The sequence below is a fragment of the Oncorhynchus gorbuscha genome, linkage group LG03 (assembly GCF_021184085.1).
Source record: "Oncorhynchus gorbuscha isolate QuinsamMale2020 ecotype Even-year linkage group LG03, OgorEven_v1.0, whole genome shotgun sequence".
NCBI classification, from domain to species: Eukaryota; Metazoa; Chordata; class Actinopteri; order Salmoniformes; family Salmonidae; genus Oncorhynchus; species Oncorhynchus gorbuscha.
The window spans coordinates 30,627,324-30,655,227 of record NC_060175.1 but is presented as its reverse complement, the minus strand read 5'-3'; the positions used below and the strand labels follow the sequence as shown (position 1 = coordinate 30,655,227).

General features: G+C 42.7%; 2 protein-coding genes across 3 annotated transcripts; one reads left to right on the top strand and one right to left on the bottom strand.

Moving 5' to 3' along the window:
• Window positions 1-37: 37 nt before the first annotated feature.
• On the top strand, window positions 38-10,998 carry LOC124031205 (tetraspanin-31-like). The gene is made up of 6 exons (XM_046342171.1): window positions 38-232; window positions 2,196-2,363; window positions 2,629-2,709; window positions 6,264-6,401; window positions 6,731-6,841; window positions 8,552-10,998. Exons 1-6 carry the CDS (start codon window positions 170-172, stop codon window positions 8,624-8,626), a joined length of 636 nt encoding a protein of 211 aa, XP_046198127.1. The 5' UTR covers window positions 38-169; the 3' UTR covers window positions 8,627-10,998.
• Window positions 10,999-11,134: 136 nt separating this feature from the next.
• On the bottom strand, window positions 11,135-26,183 carry LOC124031204 (cyclin-dependent kinase 4-like). 2 transcript variants are annotated; one of them, XM_046342170.1, is made up of 8 exons: window positions 26,058-26,183; window positions 23,792-24,016; window positions 21,325-21,460; window positions 15,759-15,926; window positions 14,627-14,736; window positions 12,287-12,337; window positions 11,970-12,105; window positions 11,135-11,683 (listed from the first exon to the last, which is right to left on the bottom strand). In XM_046342170.1, the coding sequence occupies exons 2-8, from the start codon at window positions 24,007-24,009 to the stop codon at window positions 11,585-11,587; spliced, it is 918 nt and encodes a 305-aa protein (XP_046198126.1). In that variant the 5' UTR covers window positions 24,010-24,016; window positions 26,058-26,183; the 3' UTR covers window positions 11,135-11,584. The 2 variants fall into 2 exon arrangements, with proteins under 2 accessions (XP_046198126.1, XP_046198125.1); XM_046342169.1 differs by lacking the exon at window positions 26,058-26,183 and adding an exon at window positions 25,597-25,881.
• Between the last annotated feature and the right edge of the window lie 1,721 nt (window positions 26,184-27,904).

The window sequence follows — 27,904 nt, the reverse complement described above, 5'->3', positions numbered from 1 at the left end:
CAATGACAGACAAGTGAGAGCATCTCTCACCACGCCCACTGATATTGACAGAGACAGGATAGAGGGTTGTACTGTTGAAAGAGTGAGCGGTGCTTCGGTTTCGTGAAAGTAGACAAAATAGTGGGAAATATTCCTTGTAGTTGGCAAAGTTAGATATAATATCTTCAAGATGGTTTGTGGGGGATTTACGTGTTCTAAAAATGCTCTTTGTTCTCTCAACGTGGTGTACATGGTAAGTGTCGCTAAATGGCTGTTGCTAATGTTTCCAGCTAACGTTAGCAGAAGAATGATGATGTTAACAGTGGTAGCAGCAGTACTAGCACAGAGCTAACTAGGATCAAGGTCCACTATTGTTTCACTTAGATTTAGCTAGAAGCAAACAATGGACTCCAATTTACTGTCATCTGCAAATGGTGTCACTATCAACAAGTTAGCTACTAACATGTATCTATGATTTCTGATGGAGTAACGTTAACCAGCTAACGCTAGCTAGCTAACATTTGATTTCACAAGATATTGAAAATGATTACACAAGGATGTGTGGCGCTTACAACAGGCAGTAACGTGACAAATCGTTTCGGACGATTGACTTGATTACCCGTTAGATGTTGAATTGTATGTCTGTCGGGTATAAACATGATGGAAGGGTAGCTAGCTACTGTACGCTAATTAACATTTGATTGTATTTGTACCCATTCAGAGGGCATCAGATATGCTCTAGCTAACTCTATACTTTACCTTTGTCAGATGACGTAGCTGATTCTGTTGACAAGTGACGGGTAGCTAGCTATGTCACAGATCTCGTGATAGTACACATAGACAACAGCATTATCTCTGTAATGTCAACCACAGCCATAACTAGAAATTATCTGTATGTACGAGTCATTTGAGGGTTGAAACTCCAGTCATCATACATAGCTAACTGTTATTGTGCCCTTTTAATGACCATAACCATAATAATAAGTGTCATTGCATTGCTACTACACAGGGAACAGATTGATATAAGATTAATTATATTGTTGCACATATTGACAAGTGTTCAATCAGATATCCTGTGTTGGAAAATCTAAATGGTTTACATACTCAATTTACACATAGCACTGACACACTTACCGTACCTCACCAGACATGCCACCAGGGATATTTTCAAAGGCCACAGGTCCAGAACAAATTCAAATAAACATACAATATTATACAGAGCCAAGATTGCATGGAACTTCCTTCCATCTCATATGAACATCTCAAGTGAACAGCAAACCTGGTTTCAAAAACCAAATAAAGCAACACCTCACAATGCTTCTTCTCCATGTGACATACCTTTTGTGTGTTTGTACTGACATGTATGTGTAACTGATAGATGCACATGGAAACTATGTTAATGTTTTTAAATGTATGTAAATTGTAAAGTATTTGGTCTGTAATGTCTTTTTCATCATGTGTCAATCCCTAGTAAGGCTAGCTTTCGCCATTGGTATCAGCTAATTGGGATCCTAATAACATTAACAACAAAATCTCATGTATCAAATCTGTTGCATACGACTTGACACAATTAGATCATAGACATGTGAAGGTCTTGTGGAAAAAATAAATGTTAGCCAAGCACACATTCACAATAAGGTCTTGTCTCGTACCTAGAAGGTATATACCCCCTGACTGTTTTGGGGACAACCATTTTAAAATAGCAACCAATAGTCTCTGTGTTCAAGGTACATAATTAGATTAGCTAGGCCAATTTTCTTTTTTTTCTGGTATAACCTGGTTGTCACTAATAAAGGTTTACTTGTAGTTCATAGACACCAAGATGGACAAAAGTGTGCGTGCGTAAAGGGCAATAGTCAGTGTCTATTTCTTTGCCCATGTCTGTGTGTATTAGGGATTCATATTTTCCCAAAAATCAACCAAATTACAATACTGGGAATAATTCATATTTATCCTATGGGTCCTGGGAAATACTGAAAATATTATAAGTGCCCATTTTAAAGCGTTTAAAAGCAAGATATGGTCACTATGCCAGGGTTCTCCTCAAATAACGGGTGCTGCACTGCCTTGTCGGCTTGGCTGCACCACTATGTAAAGTTTGTATGTGTTCCCGGGACAGTCCCGGGATCCCGGTTACTCATGTTATCCTCTAGTGTGTAATGTGTCAGTGTTTGTCTCATTCTCCCCTCACTTAGTTTCTCTCTCTTTAACCCCAGTTGGTTGGTCTGTTGCTGATTGGCGTTGCAGCGTGGGGGAAAGGCTTCGGCATCGTGTCCAGCATCCACATCATCGGCGGGGTCATCGCTGTGGGCGTCTTCCTACTGCTTATCTCCATCGTGGGTCTCATTGGAGCCCTCAACCACCACCAAGTCATGCTCTTCTTTGTATCCTTTATATAAAGGGCGTTTACAATCGCAACACACTTTACAATAAAACAATACAATTAAGGAGATCTTCACTGTCGGCCCTATTCATACCAGTATGGGCAGGTAGAGTTGGTCTATAGTGTTCCAACAGTCTTTGGTATGGGTCACTGTGCGAGTTTCGTTTTACTTGACTGAATATGGGTCAGTAGTAAAAATGTATTCTCTCAGTCTGTGTGTGCAGCCTTTGAATGTTGGTCTGGTTCCTTGACTGCTCCTCTCTCAGTACATGGTCATTCTGTTCCTGGTGTTTCTTTTCCAGTTTGGTGTGTCCTGCTCCTGCCTGGCTATTAACAAGGGACAGCAGGTAGGTGTGTGTGCGTGCGTGCGCAATCTCGTTTGACCGCTTCCAGCTCCTGTTTTCTATCCTATGTCCCATCGCTCTCTGTCTTTCTTATTGCACACTGCTCTCTATATATGGACGTGTGGTTGTCCCTTGCCTACTTCCGGCGCGTTCCTAGGAAACTATGTAGTTTTTTAAAAATGTGTTATTTCTTACATTTGTTACCCCAGGTAATCTTAGGTTTTATTACATACAGTCGGGTGGAACAATTGGATATACGTCAACTCACCAACATTACGACCAGTAATACGACTTTCCCGAAGCGGATCCTCTGTTTGGCCTACCACCCAGGACAATGGATCGGATCCCAGCCGGCGACCCAAGACAACGGCGCCGTAGAAGGGGCAGACGGAGCGGTCTTCTGGTCAGGCTCCGTATACGGGCACATCACGCACCGCTCCCGAGCATACTACTCGCCAATGTCCAGTCTCTTGACAACAAGGTAGACGAAATCCGAGCCAAGGTAGCATTCCAGAGAGACATCCGAGACTGTAACATTCTTTGTTTCACGGAAACATGGCTCACTTGAGACACTCTGAGTCGGTACAGCCATCTGGTTTCTTCACACATCGCGTATCTCTCTGGTAAGAAGAAGGGAGGGGGTGTATGCCTAATGATTAACGAGACATGGTGTGATCATAACAACATACAGGAACTCAAGTCCTTTTGTTCACCTGACTTAGAATTCCTCACAATCAGGGCTGGAAAAACGCTAGACCACAGTTATTCTAACTTCCGTGACGCATATAAGGCCCTCCCCCGCCCTCCCGTTGGAAAAGCTGACCACGACTCCATTTTGTTGCTCCCAGCCTATAGACAGAAACTAAAACAGGAAGCACCCGCGCTCAGGTCTGTTCAACGCTGGTCCGACCAATCGGATTCCATGCTTCAAGGTTGCTTCGATCACGTGGACTGGGATATGTTCCGCATTGCAGCGAACAACAACATTGACGAATACGCTGATTCGGGGTGCGAGTTTATTAACAAGTGCATCAGTGATGTTGTACCCACAGTGTCTATTAAAACATTCCCAAACTAGAAACCGTGGATTGAACTGAACGCGCGAACCACTGCTTTTAATCGAGGAAAGGTGACCGGAATCATGACCGAATACAAACAGTGTAGCTATTCCCTCCGCAAGGCAATCAAACAAGCTAAGCGTCAGTACAGAGACAAAGTGGAGTCGCAATTCAACAGCTCAGACACGAGAGGTATGTCGAGGATCACGATGCCTTGCTCCCAGACAGACTAAACAACCTTTTTTCTCGCTTTGAGGACAACACAGTGCCCCTGACACGGCCCGCTACCAAAACCTGCGGGCTCTCCTTCACTGTAGCCAACGTGAGTAAAACATTTAAACGTGTTGACCCTCGCAAGGCTGCAGGCCTAGACGGCATCCCCGGCCGCGTCCTCAGAACATGCGCAGAACAGATGGCTGGTGTGTTTACAGACATATTCAATCAATCCTTATCCCAGTCTGCTGTCCCCACATGCTTCAAGAGGGCCACCATTGTTCCTGTTCCCAAGAAAGCTAAGGTAACTGAGCTAAATGACTACCGTCCTGTAGCACTCACTTCCGTCATCATGAAGTGCTTTGAGAGACTAGTCAAGGACCATATCACCCCCACCCTACCTGACATCCTAGACCCACTCCAATTTGCTTATCGCTCCAATAGGTCCACAGATGACGCAATCGCCATCACACTGCACAATGCACTAACCCATCTGGACAAGAGGAATACCTATGTAAGAATGCTGTTCATCGATTACAGCTCAGCATTTAACACCATAGTACCCTCCAAAGTCGTCATTTAGCTTGAGACCCTGGATCTCGACCCCGCCCTGTGCAACTGGGTCCTGGACTTCCTGACGGGCCGCCCCCAGATGGTAAGGATAGGTAACATCTCCACCCCGCTGATCCTCAACACTGGGTCCCCACAAGGGTGCGTTCTCGGCCCTCTCCTGTACTCCCTGTTTACCCACGACTGCGTGGCCATGCACGCCTCCAACTCAATCGTCAAAGTTGCAGATGACACTACAGTGGTATGCTTGATTACCAACAACGACGAGATGGCCTACAGGGAGGAAGTGAGGGCCCTCGGAGTGTGGTGTCAGGAAAATAACCTCTCACTCAATGTCAACAAAACAAAGGAGATGATCATGGACTTCAGGAAACAGCAGAGGGAGCAGCCCCCTATCTACATTGATGGGACAGTAGTGGAGAGGCTGGAGAGTTTTAAGTTCCTCGGCGTATACATTACGGACAAACTGAAATGGTCCACCCACACAGACAGCGTGGTGAAGAAGGCGCAGCAGCGCCTCTTCAACCTCAGGAGGCTGAAGAAATTTGGCTTGTCACTAAAAACACTCACAAACTTTTACAGATGCACAATCGAGAGCATCCTGTCGGGCAATGGTACGGCAGCTGCTCCACCCACAACCGTAAGGCTCTCCAGAGGGTAGTGAGGTCTGCACAATGCATCACCGGGAGCAAACTACCTGCCCTCCAGGACACCTACACCACCCGTTGTTACAGGAAGGCCATAAAGATCATTAAGGACAACAACCACCCGAGCCACTGCCTGTTTACCCTGCTATCATCCAGAATGCGAGGTCTGTACAGGTGCATCAAAGCGGGGACCGAGAGACTGAAAAACGGCTTCTATCTCAAGGCCAACAGACTGTTAAACAGCCATCACTAACATTGAGTGGCTTCTGCCAACATACTGACTCAACTCCAGCCACTTTAATAATGGAAAAATGTATGTAATCAATTTATCACTAGCCACTTTATATTATGTTTACATACCCCACATTACTCATCTCATGTGTATATACTGTACTCTATACCATCTACTAATAATAATAATAATAATAATATATGCCATTTAGCAGACGCTTTTATCCAAAGCGACTTACAGTCATGTGTGCATATATTCTACGTATGGGTGGTCCCGGGGATCGAACCCACTACCCTGGCGTTACAAGCGCCATGCTCTACCAACTGAGCTACAGAAGGACCACCATCCCTGACCCTAATGGCCGGCTATCTAGGGAGTGCACGGGGAAAGCAGAATCTATCGGCACCAGCGGAACCCCTAACTTAAGGGCGAGTCCGCGATCCATAAAGTTCCCAGCTGCGCCTGAATCGACTAGCGCCCAATGCTGGGAAGAGGGAAAAAAGTTAAGGAAAAAAGTTAAGACAAACATGTGGCCAACAATACTACATCTTGCCTATGCCGTTCGGCCATCACTCATTTATATATGTTTATGTACATATTCGTATTCATTCCTTTACACTTGTGTGTGTATAAGGTAGTTGTTGTGAAATTGTTAAGTTATATTACTTGTTAGATATTACTGCATGGTCGGAACTAGAAGCACAAGCGTTTCATTAACATCTGCTAACCATGTGTATGTGACAAATAAATTTGATTTGCCTTGTGTGTTGCAGTCATTGCCATTCTGCAGCACTCCTGTCACTGTCCTCACCTGTGTGTGTTTGGTCTCCAACCCAGGTGAAGCTGTTGAGTGCTACCTGGGCATTGATGAGCAACGACACACGGCTGGGCGTGGAGAACAAGTTGAACTGCTGTGGGCTGCTGAACAACCAGAGCAAAGAGCAGTTCAACGAGGACGTGACACTCTGCAATGCGGTGAGGGAGACACACCAGTTTGCTCTCTGTGCTCAGCCTTTAAGGCCTTTCTCTCTGGATGTGGTTCTCTGCATGTGGTTTAAGCCACTCTGGTTACTCTCTGCCCTCAATAGCTTTCCCAACCTGTCTTAACCATTACAGATCAAAAACAAAACCAGCACTGTACTTCCTATTATAGGTAGAAAGAAAGAAAAAAACCAGGATCGCAGTAGACCGTAATCTTATGGTCGGCCTTTTACTCTTTATGCAGATGCAGTCGTATGTTTGGACTTCCTCTCTTTATGTGATTGTTGTCTCGTTGAAGACTTTCTCGCTCCCTCTCTGTGTAGCCCTGTAAACATGACGGGATCTGTTTCACCTGTGGGGACTTGATGCTGCAGCACGCTGCAGAGGCTCTGAAAATCCTGGGTGCAGTAGGACTCTTCTTCAGCTTCACAGAGGTCAGGAAACTGCTCCTGACTATACATATAAGAGCTAAAATACACGCATCACAACACTCACACTCATCCCTAAATGCACAAAGGGGGAATTCTGACCTGAGTTAAGCACGTAAATGGTTTGTAATTCTCTTTTTTATGCACTTTTTTCTCCATGCGTATTCTGACCTTGAACTTAAGCACGAGAATAGCATACTATTCACCGGCTATTCGTTTGGGTGGAGATTTAAGAAATGACTTGATGTCACACCGAATTCTGACCTTGACTTAATTCCCCTCATAATTCCACCACCTTTACACGTGATTAATAAGGTTGAGCAACAACATCTTTATTTTTTTCCCGGAAGAACTAACACCATTCTCCATGCACTGTAATTTACAAATTGACAAGAGATTGATAAAAGCTAGGCAAATGACTAAGCCATTTGGATAAGGGGATTGTAAATATAAATTACAATTGTTTGAGATCTATTTTACCTTATGATAACTGGAGACAAATGTGAAACCAGATATATGGCAGCAAACTGAATCATATCAACATATTACCTTTTCCACAGTGAAGTTATGAAATGTTGGTTTTATACAGTAACTTGGGATGACATTTGGAGGTTCAAGCAAAAGGCTTCTGCCATGCGCAAATGACAGTATAGTGCCAAACCTATAGAGTTGATTTATGATTTCTACAATGTTTTAATTATAAGGCCAGACTTTTCAGAATGATTTTTTTATGTTATTATTATTATAATATATCTTTTTTTGTATCGTGTTAGCCACTTTCAGTAGTCACCATCAGTTATACCCACATTTTATAATTGTCACTGACTTTAGTGTTGGATTCCTTTTCATAATTCCATTACATTGTTAGTTTGTTCATGAGGATCACTAGCATTAGTGGATCATATTAGGCTACTGTATTACAAGTTGTGCAATAATTTGGGACATGTAGTCTATTTGAGTCATTATGGAACTCAGACCACACGTAGCAGGTTAAACCTGGAGCCCTGTTCACAATGACTGGATTTTGTCACCACAGTTGCATGATTATTAGGGTAGATTTATAGGACTACTGTTCAACCCCTATTGTACACTTTACTCACCTTCCAATATTTCATGGATCGAACATGTCAACTTTCAGGATGAATCAAACCACTATATTTACATTTACATTTAAGTCATTTAGCAGATTTATTTGATTCACAAATGTATTTTGTGTGTAAAGGCTCTCTAAACCAGCTTTTTATTATTCATAAATACTAACGCTAAATTGTATAGATCAGAGCTTTTTTTTAACCAATTGGTGCTGAAAAGGAGACGCGTGTATATTTACATGGCTTTTTTTCATTGAGCCCTAATATTCTGAATTGTTCTCTCCATTTATTTTAGTGAATCTGTCAAATTCTAATTAAAGGTAATCCATATTTAAAGGGATGCCTTTAAATAAATGTACTGCAAACTCCATGGGAAATCTTTTGGCCAGCAAGTGGGAGGGTTTTCAGCGGTTTAATTAAATATATTCAGCAGGCGCAAGGGCCCACGCCTGTAGAGCCCATTACACAGCTGCATAAGGTAAATCTGAATACAAACTACGGAGAAGTGTGTAAGAAAGACGTACATTTCCTTGGTCTGAATCGGGGCCCATACAGTATAGGTGAACACTATCACCATATACAGACACACACACACACACTTCTCATGAATGTTGTTCTGTTTCAGATCTTGGGTGTGTGGCTGGCTGCACGTTACAGGAACCAGAAGGATCCAAGAGCCAACCCCAGTGCATTCCTATAAGAGCAGAGCGTGAAGAGGTCCACAAGTTACGCACCATGATATAGATATACACCAGGGTATCAAACATACACACACACACACACACACACACACACACACACACACACACATTGGAGATACACAGATGTGCCAATATGAAAAGAACAACACACACTTGCAGCCTGATGCCAATTGACAACCCACTAAGTACCTTCTGGTTCTCACATGTGCATACACACACACTGGGGAAGAAAAGGCCATGTTGGTCTGTACAGTTTCTTCTCATGTATGATAGGATTGTTCAACAGCTTTTTTTTGTATAACTTGTGTATGTCAGTGTTTCTCAACCTCTGGTCTGTGGACCTCTTTGGGATAATGGGGACCACTCCCTCAGATGCTAATACTTATTTACTTGGTTCTTAATTAGAAGTTTTAAACAACACAGTTCTCCAGAGGAATATCTGGTTCATTAGGCACCAAACAGAAGAACATGTAGAGAAACAAGGAGGGACCTGCACTTTTCCAATAAGAAAGTTATCTTCCTTTCTACGTTTTTCTACGGTGTGCTCTAATGAATGAGCCTGTGCTCACTAGTCCCTGGGACCAAACCCATTCAGAGACCCCTCTCCCTGTCTGTCCATGATGTGGTTAGACTACACAGATGCAGCACCCTGTGCACCAACTACCAGCATAGCACTGTGTATGATGGCATACACAGAATTGATCTTATTTTAACCAAGAAAAATCATTTATAATTTAAGGGTTTTGTCTATGACACAAAATGTTGTAATTGTGACAATTTTACATAGTAGGCTTCTGTTCATTTTTAACAAGATGTCATTGTGTGCGGTGTTGCCATCAATATGTCTTGACAAAGAAAGTGGTGCCATATAGATCATGTCATGTTAGTGCCTCGGGTGGGAATTAGATTTTGTGCCAAACTATTGATTAAGAGGGGATACTGAATTGGATAGTCTATAGTGACATTTCTCTTCCTTTGGAGCTAAAACATAACACTTTAATGGAGTTAAGAATGATGAGACAGTTCAGACATATTTTGGTGTAATTCAGTTAACCCCCCCCCATCCATTCACAATCACGGCCTGGGAACCCACTGTTCCCAGGCCGTCATTGAAAATAAGAATGTGTTAACTGACTTGCCTGGTTAAATAAAGGTACAAAAATAGCACTTTATTCAACACATGCATTTGCTCCTGTATAATATTACATTTGTTTTGTTTGTGGTACTTTTGACACTGAGTAAAAGTTGTCATTAAACAATTCATCTGGACCACCAGAGAGTTAACTGTGTAGATGCTATGGGAAATGCAACATATTTTTCTCACATCTCTCCTTGGCCTGTCCTGATATGCACCACCATCACCTCAATTGTCTCTAGACAGAGCTAGGACATTTTAACATATTTAATGAACAAAACATGTTTGCCACTGTTGATAGTTGTCACACAATCCTTCGTAAAATAAGTGCAGCCCGTTTCAAAAGTTGAGAAACTGTAGTCTGGGGAATGTAACACTTTGATTAGGAATATACAATGAAGGGAAAATGTAGAACTACAGCACAAAGCAATGGGCAGCACAGTTTTTGGATGACCTAGCTTAAGTGGTGGTCCACTACCTGTCTTCATATATTGACACTGAACCATTTCAACCATCTGATCCTTTTCTGTGCATATTTGTTTCCACTTGATCTATTTTGTAATTAACCTGAAAGTGTTTTCCTAGTGGCACTTTGCCTGATTTTATTTATTTGCCTGTCGTTGGAGGAAATCATTTTCTATGGCCTAATTGTTGAGATCTTTGAGGAAGTTTAAAACTAGGGATGTGCCTGTAGCTTTTAACCACCTGCCTAAATACTTAGCATACCAGTGACTCTTCACAACAATTGTCAATTTGCAGCGTCTTAAAACTGAGGAATGAGTTTTATTAAGTATTGCCCTTAATGGTAACCCTGCTAAAAGCCTTTGGTTGCACAGTGCCTCTGCACAGCAATGGGTTGTCAGAGTTCGTATGTTAGTCCCCTGTCACTTATATTAGTGATGTGGCACTTCCAAAGGCTGTGAGACTGCCACTATACGTCCTGACTCAAGGCTTTGAACCACCTAAAGTTTGTTCATGATTGACAGAATGACTCATGCTCACCCTCAGTGTTGACTTCCTGTTCTAGATTATGACAATGACTCAGCTTCCTGTTGCTTTTCACCCAAATGGCACCCTATTCCCTATATAGTGGACTGCTTTCGCGTAGTGCACTATATACGGAACAGGATGCCATTTGGGACTCAAACGTTCCTACTGTGGACTTGATTGCCTGCTTAACCTTAAGGTTTCTTTTTTGTGCAACACGTTTTTCCTATTAAATGTCATGATTCAGGAGCCTGGCTTGTTCAGTCATTTCATTCACTTCTGAATTTGTGAATCTGAAGTCATTTCAGATTAAAGAAGCAAACAAGACATGAATTAACCTAGAAATTGAAAAGGGATATAAAATGTACAGTTAAATGCCTGTTAGTAGATTGGAGCAGCTTTATTAGTCTTTGCAACACTGATACATTGGGAGGGATGCTTGGTACAGAAAAATACATTTGGCCTGTAAACCTGTTCAACAAATGCCACTTAGCTACTGTGTTCATGTGTGAATTTACAAAAATACATTAAGCTATAATATTAATGACTCAGGACAGTTATTCCGTGTTGTATGTATGGGTGCACATTTCACTTGGGGAATGAACGAGTCAATCCCTCTTCAGGTTCATATCCATACGGTCCTAAAACCCCACTTCTCGCCTTACATTCTCCAGGTGGTCCACTGGGTGTGACTAGCTTGTGTAGTAAGATTTTTTTTTTTTTTTAAGGACCCACAACAGGAACCTGGCCTGAAATGCACTGAATGTCAATTACACAAATGGAGTCAGGGTTACCATTCCTCATGGTACCGTCCTTCCATGTCATTAACTGCATTTCAACCATTTGTCACTTCTTCCTCATTCTCCTGGAAGTAAGGATGTTCTAGAGCATTCAGGGCAGAGATTCTTCTTAGAGGGTCAAAAGTTAGCATTTTCTGTGGGAAAAACAGAACACTTGAGTTTACAAATGTGAATCAGGACAAACCCTACTTGTAATTGTCTTATCTTCTATACCACCATAACTTTATTTCGTTAATCATAGCTTTTACAAGCATTGGTCTGGATAATAAAATAATACACTTTTAGCCAGGATTCACACTAACCCAAGTGGATCCTGGACTGGTTTATACAATTCTACCATTTTGCATTTCAACGCTACCAAAAAGTTTATTTTCAAACTGAATACCCTCCACAGCTGGTTAGAAAACCAAGAAGTCTCACCAGCAGCAACTCTGTCCCCTGTTTATTGATCTCTGGAGCGTAGTCGGTGATTGGGCGGGGGCTGATAGGACTGAAGTTGTGTCGTGAGAGGGTGACATCAGCAGGCCACTCCTCCTCAGGTGGCAGGCCAATCACACTGTGGAATGGCAGACAGGAAGGTTCAAGCCAGCCAGTCAGACAAGCGTTTCAGAAATAATTGACAGAAGATTGATCCAAAGTGACAAGACGGTTACTTCCCAAATGGCACTTGTCAAAAGAAGTGCACTATATAGGGTGCCATTTGGGATACAAACAAAGAGATTCCAGCCCATACTCACTTGAATATCTTTCCCAGTTGGTCCACTTCAGAGTCTCCACAGAACAATGGTCTACGTGAGAGAGTTTGGATTTGGGTTAAAGTGCTGTTGGCCAATTTCCCCAGCTGTGAAACAAGCAGTACCGTCTGTCTATATGCCCCCAAATGTCCCCATTTTATTGTACTGACCTATGGCCATGTCTGTGGGAGATTACAGGGGCCTGGCTGACCATTCTGTGTAGACTGGTGTGGCCTGGTCGTTAGTGTGGGACCATAATGATAAGAGAAGAATCCCTGAGTGCCACAGCAGTAGTCTGCTATACTGCCATTTGACTACATGGTGGCAGCATAATCACAGAAATGAGTGCTCGGTCACACTACACTGTAGTGACTACAGCCAGAAACAAATTGGGGTTGTCTTGCTCCATATGTGACTCGTTTCAGGAAACTAGGCATATGTCGCGGGTCACTACTTCACAGGAGCGCCATTTGATCAAAAATGTATTTTTTAAAATCAAAATGTGTTTTTTTTTGCAGAAATGCCTTCTGGAACATGTGAACTTTCATGTGCCTTAATAACAAATGTGTATGCCATCTGTAAATATGAATACAATTGTTAAATTACGAGACTATTTGGTTAAGCCACAAAAAAGGCGAACAACCTTCTCACTAACCATGATTGGCTGGGATAATGAGTGGGCTGGACATGCCGAGAGGAGTTCAGATTGGTCTGCCATACAGAAGGCTTCTGTCTAATTGAGCTGGTAAGTCTGTTGGTAATCCTGTCGTTACAGTTTTTTTTTCTATCACGTAGTGGAGCTGCATAAGTGTTGATCTTCACTTTCTGGTGGATAGTTTTGAAATCAGTGGAATTAGAGTATGATAGCTAAAGAGATGGAGAAAACCCCTGTTTCTGGATTACATCTTCAAACTAAGGGCAACCATGGCATAGCATCCAGGGCCCCCGACCTCCAGCGGGCCCCCAGATAGCATATGATAGCAAAAATGTGTACAATTTGTCCAATTTCCTGCAATTCTACACATTTCTGCTATCATGTGCTATCAGGGGGCCCCGGGGCATGTGCCCTGGGTGCCCGTTCGGTCATCTGGCCATAAGTGTCTACTTTGCCGTGTGGAATATTATCGATAAATCCAATGGGAATCATGTTAGAATGTCAGATTAAGGGCCTCCCGAGTGGCGAGTCAAAGGCACTGCATCGCAGCGCTAGACCACCTTTATTCCACACACAGAGACGTGTACAAAGTTCTCCCTCCATTTGGCAAATCTGACCATAATTCTATCCTCCTGATTTCTGCTGTCAAGCAAAAACTAAAGCAGGAAGCACCAGTGACTTGGTCAATAAGAAAGTGGTCAGATGAAGCAGATTCTAAACTACAGGACTGTTTTGCTAGCACAGACTGGAATATGTTCCGGAATTCTTCCGATGGCATTGAGGAGTACACCACAACAGTCACTGGCTTCATCAATAAGTGCATCTGATGTAGTCCTCACAGTGACCCTAAATTCATACCCCAACCAGAAGCCATGGATTACAGGCAACATCCGCACTGAGCTAAAGGCTAGAGCTGCCGCTTTTAGTGAGCGGGACTAACCCGGAATCCTATAAGAAATCCCGCTATGACCGCCAACGAACAACAAAAAACAGGCAAAGCGCCAATACAGGACTAAGATCGAATCGTACTACACCGGCTCTAGTTCTCGTGCCCAAGAAATCGAAGGTAACCTGCCCAAATGACTACAGACCCGTAGCACTCACGTCTGTAGCCATGAAGTGCTTTGAAAGACTGGTCATGCTCACATCAACACCATTATCCCAGAAACTCTAGACCCACTCCAATTTGTATACCGCCCCAACGGATCCACAGATGATGTAATCCCTATTGAACTCAAAACTGCCCTTTCCCATCTGGACAAAAGGGCGGCAGGTAGGGGGTGGTGGGTACCCTAGTGGTTAGAGCGTTGGGCCAGTAACAGTACATTGACTCTGTATCGGTACCCTCTTTATATAGCCTCGCTTGTTATTTTACTGCTGCTGTTTAATTATGTTACTTGTATTTTCTATTTTTTACTTAACCAAGCATTGTTGGACATCTAGCCAATTTTATATAATTGGGACACATTGGAGTCAACATGGGCCAGCATCCCTGTGGAACGCTTTCGATACGCTCCATGCTCTGACCAATTGAGTCTGTTCTGAGGTCAGGGGGGTGGTGGTGCAACTCAATATTAGGAAGGTGTTCTTAATGTTTTGAACACTCATTGTACATTACGAGTCTCAAAAGATAAATACAGGTATTTCCCAGTACATCAAATAAGCCTTCACAAGCCCTGACCACTCACTTGCGTCGGAACATCTCAGCAAAGATGCAGCCCGTGCTCCAGATGTCCACAGGCGTGGCGTAGGTGGACTGGAGCAGGACCTCAGGAGGCCTGTACCACAGAGTCACCACCTGAGAGTCGTGGAGGCGAGAGTTGGTAGTATTATGAATGCATATTCATTTTAATGCATGAAACTGAAATCTGCCATACCGAATTTATACCAGCATGTCACATGTGCAATCAGACGCAAAACAAAACACTCTAGATCACCTTTACTCCACACAGAGACACATACAAAGCCCTCCCACACCATCCATTTGGCAAATCTGACCAGAAGTCTATCCTCCTGATTCCTGCTTAAAAGCAAAAACTCAAACAGGAAGTACCTTTGACGAGCTCAATACGGAAGTGGTGCGATGAAACGGATGCTAAGCTACAGGACTGTTTCTCTAGCAAAGACTGGAATTTTTTCAGGGATTCATCCTGTTTGTCTATCCTGATTGCCTAGTCACTTTTACCCCTACCTACATGTACAGATTACCACAACTTCCTCCCCTGCACATTGAATCAGTACTTATACTCTTTGTATATAGCCTCGTTGTTTTTTTGTGCTACTATATCCTTTCATTTTTTGCACACACAAAAATACTGTCTAACTCTGCATTGTTGGGAAAGGGCTCATAAGTAAGCATTTCACCATAAAGTCTACCCTGTTGTATTTGGCACATGACAAATACATTTTTTTAATTGAATATTTAAAACACACAATATACTTGCAGTGAAGCCGCTCAACAACTACATCACATTAGTGATGCAACCAGGGTCAACGTCCTGCTCAAGTGCACGTCAACAGATCTCCCACAAGGTCAAAAACGAGGACCCGAACCAGCGATCCCTCAACCCAAGCTCCCAAACGCCAGCCCTCCAAGACCCCCCCCCCTCCCCAGTTCCCCAAGAGTTGCCACAAGAATAAAAAATGCATTTGATTTGATATGAGTAGGATGAGAGAGAAGTATGAATGCATATGAGTATTTATGCCAAGTGTAAAACATTACATTTAAGTCATTTAGCAGACGCTCTTATCCATAAGTAAGCATTATGGTGAATGCACAGAGACTCCTTCAATGCTCAACCATAGTGTGTGTCTTCCTACCACAGGAGTGAGGGCCATGTGGTAGCTGTAGATCCTTGCCAGTCCAAAGTCGGCCAGCTTCACCTGACCACGGCTGGTGACCAGGATGTTCTCTGGCTTCAGGTCCCGGTGCACCACGCGGTTCGAGTGGAGGAATGCCAGGCCACACAGCAACTGACGCATCAGGTCCTAACACACACAGGGGGACACATTTAACCTGCGTACCTTGCTCGACCCACTGAACAGTCTTCCATCACAACCAGCCAGGTAGAATGAGAGGGAAACCTATACTGACTGTACAGCTGGTCCTGTGTGCAAACAGGCCTGGATAGGGCTGTGGCGGTCATGAAATTCTGTCAGACGGTGATTGTCAACTGCCGGTCTCACGGTAACTGACAGTTAAATAACAAACACACTTAGCAACTCCTAGCTTCCACGCATAGTGTACCAGCCATTGATGCAGACCTTTGGAACATCTACATTTTAAAAAGTCTAATAAATCCATGTAATATAACCTACACTATCACAATAAATCCATTACATATTTTAGATGGGTCTAAAGAAACATGATATGAAGAACATGTAATCTACTTCAGAAGAACAGAATAGCATACTCTGAGTTGTCCTTATGTTAGGCCCTGATCTGGCTATCATTTTTATTTATTTAACTAGGCAAGTCAGTTAAGAACAAACTCATATTTACAATGACGTCCTAAACCGGCCACACCCAGAAGACGCTGGGCCAATTGTGCGCCACCATATACTCCCAATCATGGCCGGTTGTGATGCAGCCTGGGTTTGAACCGGGGTGTCTATAGAGATGCCTCTAGCACTGAGATGCAGTGCCTTAGACGTCAGCCCTATGGCTGTGGGCTACACTAGTTCATTTAGCAGACAAGATTTGATTAGAATTTCGTGGCATTATTTTATAGTATGAATAATACATTTGAATATTGCTGAATAAGATAGAAATTATGTTTTCTCCAAAAGATTTCTGAGGGAGTGCCACATGAAGCTATTCTGTGTTGAGCAGTTAAGAAACAGGTCCCCCTATATGCTTAATTTCAGAGTTATTTATGCAACTTTTGTTGGCTGCATGATGCGACTCATGATGATTTGAAAAAAGTTTCATGAAAGGCATGAGCTCTGCTTTGTTTCCTGCACAGGCTGTGCACACTTCATCCGTCTCTCATTCACAATTTGAAAAGCACTTGACAATGCCTCGAATTTCCTGGCGGCATCCCCCTAGTGTGGCCGTAATGACCCCTAAAGAAATCCATGCTTTTTGTGACTAGTGGCTGTTGTGCCCTTGGGCTGAATATAATAATTTTTATTCCCTTCTCCCGGCTGAGTGTTCCGAAGCACCTCACACTCATGGCTCTCTCAGATATCGCAATTCGCAATTCTAATTAGCCAATACCCGTCACATGATCGATCGGGTTCTTCTCACAGGCATCTATCTCAGCTCCGAAGTAGGCAAGTGAAGACATACATCAGGGATGGAAGTGCACGCTTCCTTCTTATCAAATTCTGAGATGTTAGAACTGTCCACATTTCCCTTTCGTCAGCCAACAAGATGAGTCGGCCTAACGAACAACAAAACCACTAGCCTATGTCAATCTACTAACCCCCATAGTACAAAAGTTGACCTTATCTATTCATCAGTGGATTAATGTGCTTAATTTTAAGTAGTTATCTGGCCACTTTAGTTGTCAAATCAAAATCAAATCTAATTGTGATACAGTTGTGATACAAACCTTATCAAAACATACAGGCCGATGGGCTAGGCTATATGAGTTGTGATACAAACCTTATTAAAACATACAGGCCGATGGGCTAGGCTGTATGAGTTGTGATACAAACCTTATTAAAACATACAGGCAGATGGGCTAGGCTATATGAAGTGTGGGACTATGATTTGAAAAAGTCGCAAAAGAAGGCATGCCCCATTTTCTGCCTTACTGCACACAAGCTGGGCATCATTCACAAGTGATAGGCTAATATTGTCACTCAACAGACCATTGTTGATTAAATATTGTCTTTACAAATACTAAATAATATGTGTGAAATTGGTTTTGATTTAGAATGGACCATTATCATGCACCCGTCTCGGAACAGGGACAACAAATAAATAACATGTCATCTATACACTTAAATAGTGAATGGAGGACGCTTTTCCTGTGGTTCATTTTCATGCCAGCCAGGTAGGCTATACTCCTGTTGTAAAGCAAAGCAATGTGCTTAATATTAGGAAAGTTGAGAAATAAATATAGTAGGGCGAGCCTATAGAGACCTGATGGGATCCTCCTAATTTTAATTAAGGCCATCAAAACTCGTTTTGCACGCATTTCCATAGCCTATAGAAACGTTGCTCAATATGAGCTCATGGGCTCTCAAAGTGTTTGATTCGATTTTTGATTTCATTGATGTCAGAGTGATTAGAGGGACAATAGAGTGCTGAGTACCAGGCAGTTAGCAAGTTTGCTAGACTACTAATGACAACAGCAGCATTAGAGCTTGGAGAAGCCTAGTTAACGTGACTAAACGGTCACGTGGAATTTGACTGCGGTCATGCCTCGTGACTGTCGGTAAAATGGTCACTAACAGCCCTAGGCCTGGTTCCATTTCAGTCCCTGGCCCCTATACCTTACCGCTTCGTTAGCAATGTGGCAGAAGTTCTACTTCAACTATTGGAGGTCTAGTACTACTATCCAAACGCTTCTGATTACCAAACACTGCAGGTGTGTGGAGGCAAAGAGCAGGGACAGTCTTGGTCAACTGACAACAGCCAAAGTAGGTGGAAGATCATGCAAGTGTATAGTGTTGGGTGGACTACCTCTAACATGGTTTACATGCAGACGACACCATTCTGTATACTACTGGCCCGTCCTTGGACACTGTGCTATCTAACCTCCAAACAAGCTTCAATGCCATACAACACTCCTTCTGTGGCCTCCAACTGCTCTTAAACGATAGTAAAACCAAATGCATGCTTTTCAACCGTTCACTGCCTGCACCCGCATGCCCGACTAGCATCACCACCCTGGATGGTTCCAACCTACAATATGTGGATATTTATAAGTACCTAGGTGTCTGGCTAGACTGCAAACTCTCCTTCCAGACTCATATCAAACATCTCCAATCTAAAATCAAATCTAGAGTCGGCTTTCTATTCCGCAACAAAGCCTCCTTCACTCACGCCGCCAAACTTACCCTAGTGAAACTGACTATCCTACCGATCCTAGACTTCGGCAATGTCATCTACAAAATAGCTTCCAATACTCTACTCCGCAAACTGGATGCAGTTTATCACAGTGCCATCCGTTTTGTTACTAAAGCACCTTATACCACCCACCACTGCGACCTGTATGCTCTAGTCGGCTGGTCCTCGCTACATATTCGTCGCCAGACCCACTGGCTCCAGGTCATCTACAAGTCCATGCTAGGTAAAGTCCCACCTTATCTCAGTACACTGGTCACGATTGCAACACCCACTTGTAGCACGCGCTCCAGCAGGTGTATCTCACTGATCATCCCTAAAGCCAACACCTCATTTGGCCGCCTTTCCTTCCAGTTCTCTGCTGCCTGTGACTGGAACGAATTGCAAAAATCGCTGAAGTTGGAGACTTTTATCTCCCTCACCAACTTTAAACATCTGCTATCTGAGCAGCTAACCAATCGCTGCAGCTGTACATAGTCCATCGGTAAATAGCCCACCCAATTTACCTACCTCATCCCCATACTGTTTTTATTGATTTACTTTTCTGCTCTTTTGCACACCAATATCTCTACCTGTACATGACCATTTGATCTTTTATCACGCCAGTGTTAATCTGCTAAATTGTAATTATTCGCCTACCTCCTCATGCCTTTTGCACACAATGTATAAAGACTATTTTTTGCTACTGTGTTATTGACTTGTTTATTGTTTACTCCATGTGTAACTCTGTTGTCAGTTCACACTGCTATGCTTTATCTTGGCCAGGTCGCAGTTGTAAATGAGAACTTGTTCTCAACTTTCCTACCTGGTTAAATAAAGGTGAAATAAAAAATAAAAATAAAAACATGACCTAATATGTTAAACACTATATATACAAAAGTATGTGGACACCCCTTCAAAATAGTGGATTCCACTATTTCATGCAATCTCCATATACAAACATTGGCAGTACAATGGCCTTACTGAAAAGCTCAGTAACTTTCAACTTGGCATTATCTTAGAATGCCACCTTTCCAACAAGTCAGTTCGTCAAATTTCTGCCCAGGTCAACTGTAAGTGCTGTTATTGTAAAGTGGAAACGTTTAGGAGCAACAACGGCTCAGCCGCAAAGTGGAAGGCCACACAAGCTCACCGAATGGGACCGGTGAGTGATTAAGTGCGTAGCACGTAAAAAAAAAAACATATCCTTGTTTGTAACACTTCCTACCGAGTTCCAATCCAAACTGCCTCTGGATGCAACGTCAGTACAATAAATGTTCGTCTAGAGCTGCATGAAATGGGTTTCCATGGCCAAGCAGCCGCACACAAGTCTAAGATCACCATGCGCAATGCCAAGCGTTGGCTGGACTGGTGTAAAGCTCGCCGCCATTGGACTCTGGAGCAGTTGAAACACGTTCTCTGGAGTGATGAATCACGCTTCACCATCTTGCAGTCCGACGGACGAATATGGGTTTGGCGAATGCCAGGAGAACGCTACCTGCCCGAATGCATAGTGCCAAATGTAAAGTTTGTTGGAGGAGGAATAATGGTCTGGGGCTGTTTTTCATGGGTCGGCCCCTTAGTTCCAGTAAAGGTCAATCTTAACGCTACAGCATACAATGACATTCTAGACGATTATGTGCTTCCAACTTTCTAGTTTGGGGAAGGCCCTTTCCTTTTGGTCATGTAGTGTATTTAACATGGTTTTACGGGGACCTAATAGGTTATATTTAACATGGTTTACGGAGACCTAATAGGTTATATTTAACATGGTTTTACGGGGACCTAATAGGTTATATTTAACATGGTTTACGGAGACCTAATAGGTTATATTTAACATGGTTTACGGGGACCTAATAGGTTATATTTAACATGGTTTATGGAGACCTAATAGGTTATATTTAACATGGTTTTACGGAGACCTAATAGGTTATATTTAACATGGTTTTACGGGGACCTAATAGGTTATATTTAACATGGTTTACGGAGACCTAATAGGTTATATTTAACATGGTTTTACGGGGACCTAATAGGTTATATTTAACATGGTTTACGGAGACCTAATAGGTTATATTTAACATGGTTTTACGGGGACCTAATAGGTTATATTTAACATGGTTTACGGAGACCTAATAGGTTATATTTAACATGGTTTACGGAGACCTAATAGGTTATATTTAACATGGTTTTACGGGGACCTAATAGGTTATATTTAACATGGTTTTACGGAGACCTAATAGGTTATATTTAACATGGTTTTACGGGGACCTAATAGGTTATATTTAACATGGTTTTACGGGGACCTAATAGGTTATATTTCACATGGTTTACGGAGACCTAATAGGTTATATTTTACATGGCTAACGGGGAACTGAGGGGGATTCTTACTTGGATGCGGCTGGGGGGCAGTCCTGGGGCAGGGGCCTTCTCTAGGTAGGTCTTAAGGTCCTGGTCCACGTGCTCAAACACCAGGGTGACTTTAGTCTCCTGATCCGTCCTCAGGGTGGCACACACGTCCATGAGCCTGACGGACACACAAACACAGAACACACACGTCCATGAGCCTGACGTACACACAAACACAGAACACACACGCCCATGAGCCTGACGTACACACAAACACAGAACACACACGCCCATGAGCCTGACATACACACAAACACAGAACACACACGCCCATGAGCCTGACGTACACACAAACACAGACCACACACGCCCATGAGCCTGAAGTACACACAAACACAGAACACACACGCCCATGAGCCTGATGTACACACAAACACAGAACACATACGCCCATGGGCCTGACGTACACACAAACACAGAACACACACGCCCATGAGCCTGAAGTACACACAAACACAGAACACACACGCCCATGAGCCTGATGTACACACAAACACAGAACACATACGCCCATGAGCCTGATGTACACACAAACACAGAACACACACGCCCATGGGCCTGACGTACACACAAACACGTCCATGAGCCTGACGTACACACAAACACAGAACACACACGCCCATGAGCCTGATGTACTGATGTGTGATATGCACACATCCCTAACTTTCACACTAGTGCTGGGCCTGCCACAACACTAGATAGAGAGCAAGCCCATTGTGTGTGCTGCTCTCAAGGGATTTAATTTAACCTGCACTACAGTTCAGGTAACATTTCAGCTGCCATGCCTTCTCAGAGATTAGTCATTATTGTGGTGCAGGTTAAAATCCAAGCACCTGACAGCAGCACACATACCATGTGTGGGATCGCTCTTAATACACAGTCAAACAGACAAGTTTATGGTCATTCATCATAATCTGAATGAGAGGCATGCCATGGTGAGTCCGTCGCTAGCTAATAACCTTTATAGAACCTACTTATCAAAACATACCAGTCAGTCCTTAAGCATTACCCAGTTCTGTGGCTATGTGGGCGGAGGGTTGTAGGATACAGGTGATCAGGTCAAAACAACTGAAGTCTCAGGCTACAAGTCACAACAAAACCAACACCGACTGTGTGATTGAGAGCGTTTGTGACTGTGTTAATGTGTTTGTGCATGTTTATGCAGTTCAAAGGCGCTATTGGTGGAGAGGAACAATTTACATGTATGGGTGTGTTGATTACTTTATGGGATTCATTCCCTTTTTAAAGTACTTTTTTTTCTTTCCCTTTTTCATGATATCCAATTAGTAGTTACAGTATTGTCCCATGGCTGCAACTCCCGTACAGACTCTGGAGAGGCAAAGGTTGAGAGCCATGCGTCCTCCGGAAAATGACCCTGCTAAGCAACACTGCTTCTTGACAAACTGCTCGCTTAACCCAGAAGCCAGCTGTACCAATGTGTCGGAGGAAACACCGTAACGCTTGCAACTGTGTCAGCGTGCATGCGCCCGGCCCCCCACGAGTCGCTGGAGCGTGATGGGACAAGGACATCCCGGCCGGTCATACAAGCAAACCACACAGTCCAAATGTGCACTTCACATTTCCATATCTGAAAACTCATGTAATTTACAGCATCAACGTTTACAAGAATGACTTGTCATACCCTGGGTCATCCTGACATGAATTAAGCTGTTTGTCGTATTGTGAAGAAAATTTGCCTCGGGAACCCACACTTGAATGCACTCATGACTCCATTCCATACGCACCAAAATTACAATTTGTTTGTCTGAAGTACCTTGTGAAACACTATGGTCGTATTTTGTTACTTAGCTAGTCATTTTGGCAAGAAGTTTTCAAATGATGCCCAGCTGACCCAGATTGAAAATTATAATAAAACGATTTTGGATTGCGTAAACAGTAATTGTGTGATGGTGGAGACGCAGGACTGTGTTCCCAAACAAAAATTGTGCTTGCCTCAGTTCCTTCATGGCAGAGCTAGGAGAGCTAAAAAAAAACACCTTATAGTTAAAGGCTCTTTCCTTGAGTAATAAAAGTGCATTGAAATGACTTAGGAACTGTGCACAGTTTGGAGAGGTGTGGCCACTTGGAGACACCAGTTAGACCTTTTTCCCCTCAAACACTTGAATTGTTCTTTCTTATGTTGCACCTACCCCAAAATGTACATGAATCTACTGACATTTGAAAGCAAGAGTATGTAACCAGTATGTGTGTTTATCGGTCGTCAAAGGCCTATTAGTGTGTAGGTGTGTTGGTTTTCAGACCTCGAAAGAAGTCTCTTTACATTCCAAATGGGGTTGAGGCTTATACCTAGATCTACACAAAAGTTGCATGGAACGTGAACTCATCTGAAAACTAGACCTCTTTCCTGGCCTGAAAACATTTGACAATCTTTGATTTTGGTGTGAACTATCACTTTAAATAAAGGTTAAATGAATGAATGTGTTCTAACTTGACCACGTTGGGATGGTCAAACTGCTCCAGTCTCTTCAGCAGGGCCACCTCTCTGACTGTGGAGATAGGGAGGCCATCTTGGTCCGTCTGGACGCGAACGCTCTTCAGAGCTACAAACTGGCCGCTCTCCAGGTCCCGAGCTTTGTACACCGTCCCGTATGCACCGCCTCCGATCTCTGCCACCGGCTCGTACTGGACCTCACTGCCCTGGGCCATGGCCTGGCTGGCAGACAGAAAGAGAACAATAGGTACGGTATGACTACAATGTCCTTCTACTACAGGAAGACACTTTCCCCTCCCTGCCACGTGCTTTCCAAAATAGAGGTCCAGCTGTCTTAGGTCCAGCTCATTACCCCTCCAACAACCATTCACCTTCTAGAGCACTAGACCTCATTAGCTGGGGTAACCTCTGCATTCCAGAGTGGAAGAGGCTGTAGGAAAGATTGTGTGTGTGTTAGTGATGCGCGAGTTGACTCATAACTCGTGGACGGGTTTAGGGTCACTACTGTGTGGCTGAAGGGCGGGTGGGTGGTGAGTTGTATGAAGAGAAACAATACCTTAAACCCACAAATGTATAATTATTGTGCAGTTCATATAGGCTAAATGTAGGTTTTTCTGTCATTATTTTTAGGCTATCTGGTATTAGTGCATAAGCCTAAACGTTATGGCTTAATTGTAAACACACCAAATTGCCTACACCAAATAATGATTTTGGGAAAGGGCAGAAAAAGTTAATATAATTCCACAGAGGCAAAAAGGTAATTTTCGAAGTTTAACTCAATGAGACAAAAGCTGCAAAATGAGAGTTGAAATAAAGAAAAGGGAGTGCCAGAAAAGTAATGTTTAGAAAATATTTGGTTAAGTTTTAAAAGAGGATGATAGCAGTGCTGGCTGGCTATGTTATGTTTGATGATTGTGAGGCGCTATACAAATTCGACAGTCACAAGACGGGACTTGAAATAGGCCTATGGCATGTCAAAGGAACTGTAGCCTACTGTTTAGATGGGTTAAATGGAAACTGAAATCTAAAACACTATTTCAATAGAGATTCACCATATATAATGTCTAGGTTTAATCTGGGTCTGGGAAACCAGTCCTTAATGTTTTTACCAAGTTGCCATCCTTAGCTACTCCTAGAGCCAGCAAGTATACAATGGGTAGTCTCCTGGTTGACAACCAGGCCAGGAAGGGACATATAACAAATTGGTATTTTTTCTATATTTAAAATGGTCCAAACAATGGTACATCAAATACATCTGAAATATTTCCTAATGTGGCTCTATATTCTACCCAAGAAAACAAAAGGTTGGACAACTTTCATTGTTAATTTACCTATGTCCATATACAATGGTAATAACCATCATGTAATATGTAATTGTCCTTGTATTTTATCACCAGAATAAACTTCTAAGCAAGCAAAAGTAGGTAACGCTAGCAAAATATTGGACAGAACTTGTGGCATAAGGCAAAAAACTTAAGCCCCCCCCGGGACGTGTGATTCCTCCATAACTGATTTTGTTAATTAAATCAGTAAACACATCATCGATATGCCACAATAACTCTTAAACGCAGTTTAAGACGTGCCAAAAAATATTTAATGTTAAATCATGGTTCCACACTTATCTTTGGCATGGCAAACATTTGTAGAGGCTATAGGAAATCCATGCACCAAGTTGTGCAGAACTTGTGTGGTCAGGGCCTATGATCTGACACTAGTGCAACTAGCGACATCAGGTTTTTAAACATATTTACAAGATGAAGTGAACAGTGTTTTAACTAAATTGGATCCAATAAGCTACTTACCACGTTTCTTGACGTTTTCGTTATCGTTAACTGGCTATACTGCTACATTTAGTGCATGAACGAAAACATGTTTTTCACTTGGTTCTTTAGTATCAAACCACATTCGAGGTAGGTCGCACATAGATTTCACACTAAACTTGCGGATGTCTTCGATCAAATCCTTCGATTTAACTTCGGCCTTTCTTCACTTTTCTTAAAACAGGCAAATCACTTGGTAGTGGAGGCGCTTCCTGTCGTCTTACAAGGCGGAGCCAAACATCTATTTACCCCCCAAAAATAATCATGACAGCTTTGCAACATATAACTTAGCCACCCACTAAGTAGTTCTGTTGTATGATACATCTGCCAATTAGCCTACATGTTCAAATGTTTATAAACGTTATGAGTGAGTGAATCTTTAATAAATAATTAATTCTATGACATGCTAATTATTGACCTTTTTTTCTCATGTAAAACATTACCTGGTTTATTTCCTTCATAGACAATTTACACTAGAAACATTGAAGAAGAGTTTGTGACTCAGGTCTGCCCCGGCGCGCGCAGAGCTCCATGAGTGAATGAGGACCGCGCACCAAACCCCTCCCAGCTCTTCATCGCGCTGCTATTGGCGGATAACTGCTGTTGCTAGGCTCATCTACTACTCTGGTTTGCTGTGAGAGACCAAACCCCCATGCATTCCAAAGGAAGTATTCAGAATGAGTTATTCAACTGAAATTATTCTGTATATTCATTTGGTTAGTGCTCTCCGTGATATTGGGATGTCCATACCCTAACCCTATGTGTTTATTTTATTTTATTTGGATAACCATTAGCTTTTGCAGAAGCATCAGCTACTCTTCCTAGGGTCCACAAAAAAAAACACAAAACATGACAAGTAACAGAACACGGATAGACAAGGACAGTCATTTAAATGTAAAATACGATATACACACAATACAGCAACACAAAATACAAACAATACAACAACAACAAAAAATACAAACAATACAACAACAACGATGATATGTGTGTGTGTGTGTGTGTGTGTGTGTGTGTGTGTGTGTGTGTGTGTGTGTGTGTGTGTGTGTGTGTGTGTGTGTGTGTGTGTGTGTGTGTGTGTGTGTGTGTGTGTGTGTGTGTGTGTGTGTGTGTTAGAGTGTGTGTGTGTGTTAGAGTGTGTGTGCCTGTGTTTGTGTGTGTGTGTGTGTGTGTGTGTGTGTGTGTGTGTGTGTGTGTGTGTGTGTGTGTGTGTGTGTGTGTGTGTGTGTGTGTGTGTGTGTGTGTGTGTGTGTGTGTGTGTGTGTGTGTGTGTGTGTGTGTGTGTGTGTTAGAGTGTGTGTGCCTGTGTTTGTGTATCCTGCCATTCCATGAGGTGTTATTTAATCCGTTTTTAAAGGTAATTTTGCTGTTTGCTTGAGTAATTGGAGATGGAAGGGAGTTCCATGCAATTATGGCTCTGTATAATACTGTGCGTTGCCGTGAATTTGTTTGGACTTGGGGACTGTGAAGAGAGACCCCTGGTGGCATGTCTTGTGGGGTATGTATGGGTGTCTGAGTTGAATGTTATTTGATTATGCAGACAATCTGGAATTGTCATCACAATAATATTTCTCATAAAAACTAGAAGAGAACAGTTAATCTCTCGTTGACCTGACTGGTATGCATGTTGTTGATTTCAGTTCTGTATGTGCAGTTAAGGGCAAGGCATGCTGCTCTGTTTTCAGCCAGCTGCAGCTTTGCTAGGTCTTTCTTTGCTGCACTTGACCATATTACAGGGCAGTAATCAAGATGGGAGAAGACCAGAGCCGGAACCACAAGTACAGGTGATTTCTGTCGAAATCACAGAACATATTTTTATAACAGACATACCCCTCTCCATCTTCACAACAACTGTGTCAATATAACTTGCCCATGATAATTGATCATCCAATGTTATACCTAGGAGTTTATCTTCCTCAACATGCTCAATGGTCACACACTTTATACACAACTCCAGTTGAGGTTTAGGTCTTAGAGAATGTTTTGAACCAAATACAATGCTTTTAGTTTTAGATCTGTACATAAGACCAGTTTATTACCATTCTGATACTGATTGTAACTAGTGGTGGGAAAAGTACTCAATTTAAAAAAATACTTTTGATACCTATGTACATTTTAGCAACTATACCTAGACAAGATCCCACAAAGCACAAAGGGGAAATGGCTGCCTAAATATGATCCCCAATCAGAGACAACGATAAACAGCTGCCTCTGATTGGGAACCATACCAGGCCAACATAGAAATATAATCACCTAGATGACCCACCCTAATCACACCCCGACCTAACCA

Coding starts and splice junctions, on each gene's coding strand:
- LOC124031204 (XM_046342170.1), bottom strand. CDS start 24,009: ATGGCCCAGGGCAGTGAGGTCCAGTACGAGCCGGTGGCAGAGATCGGA. Junction 12,338..14,626: donor GCTGAGATGTTCCGACGCAA/GTGAGTGGTCAG, acceptor TCTCTCACGTAG/ACCATTGTTCTGTGGAGACT. Junction 12,106..12,286: donor CAACTGGGAAAGATATTCAA/GTGAGTATGGGC, acceptor GCCATTCCACAG/TGTGATTGGCCTGCCACCTG.
- LOC124031205 (XM_046342171.1), top strand. CDS start 170: ATGGTTTGTGGGGGATTTACGTGTTCTAAAAATGCTCTTTGTTCTCTC. Junction 2,710..6,263: donor CTATTAACAAGGGACAGCAG/GTAGGTGTGTGT, acceptor TCTCCAACCCAG/GTGAAGCTGTTGAGTGCTAC. Junction 6,402..6,730: donor ACGTGACACTCTGCAATGCG/GTGAGGGAGACA, acceptor CTCTCTGTGTAG/CCCTGTAAACATGACGGGAT.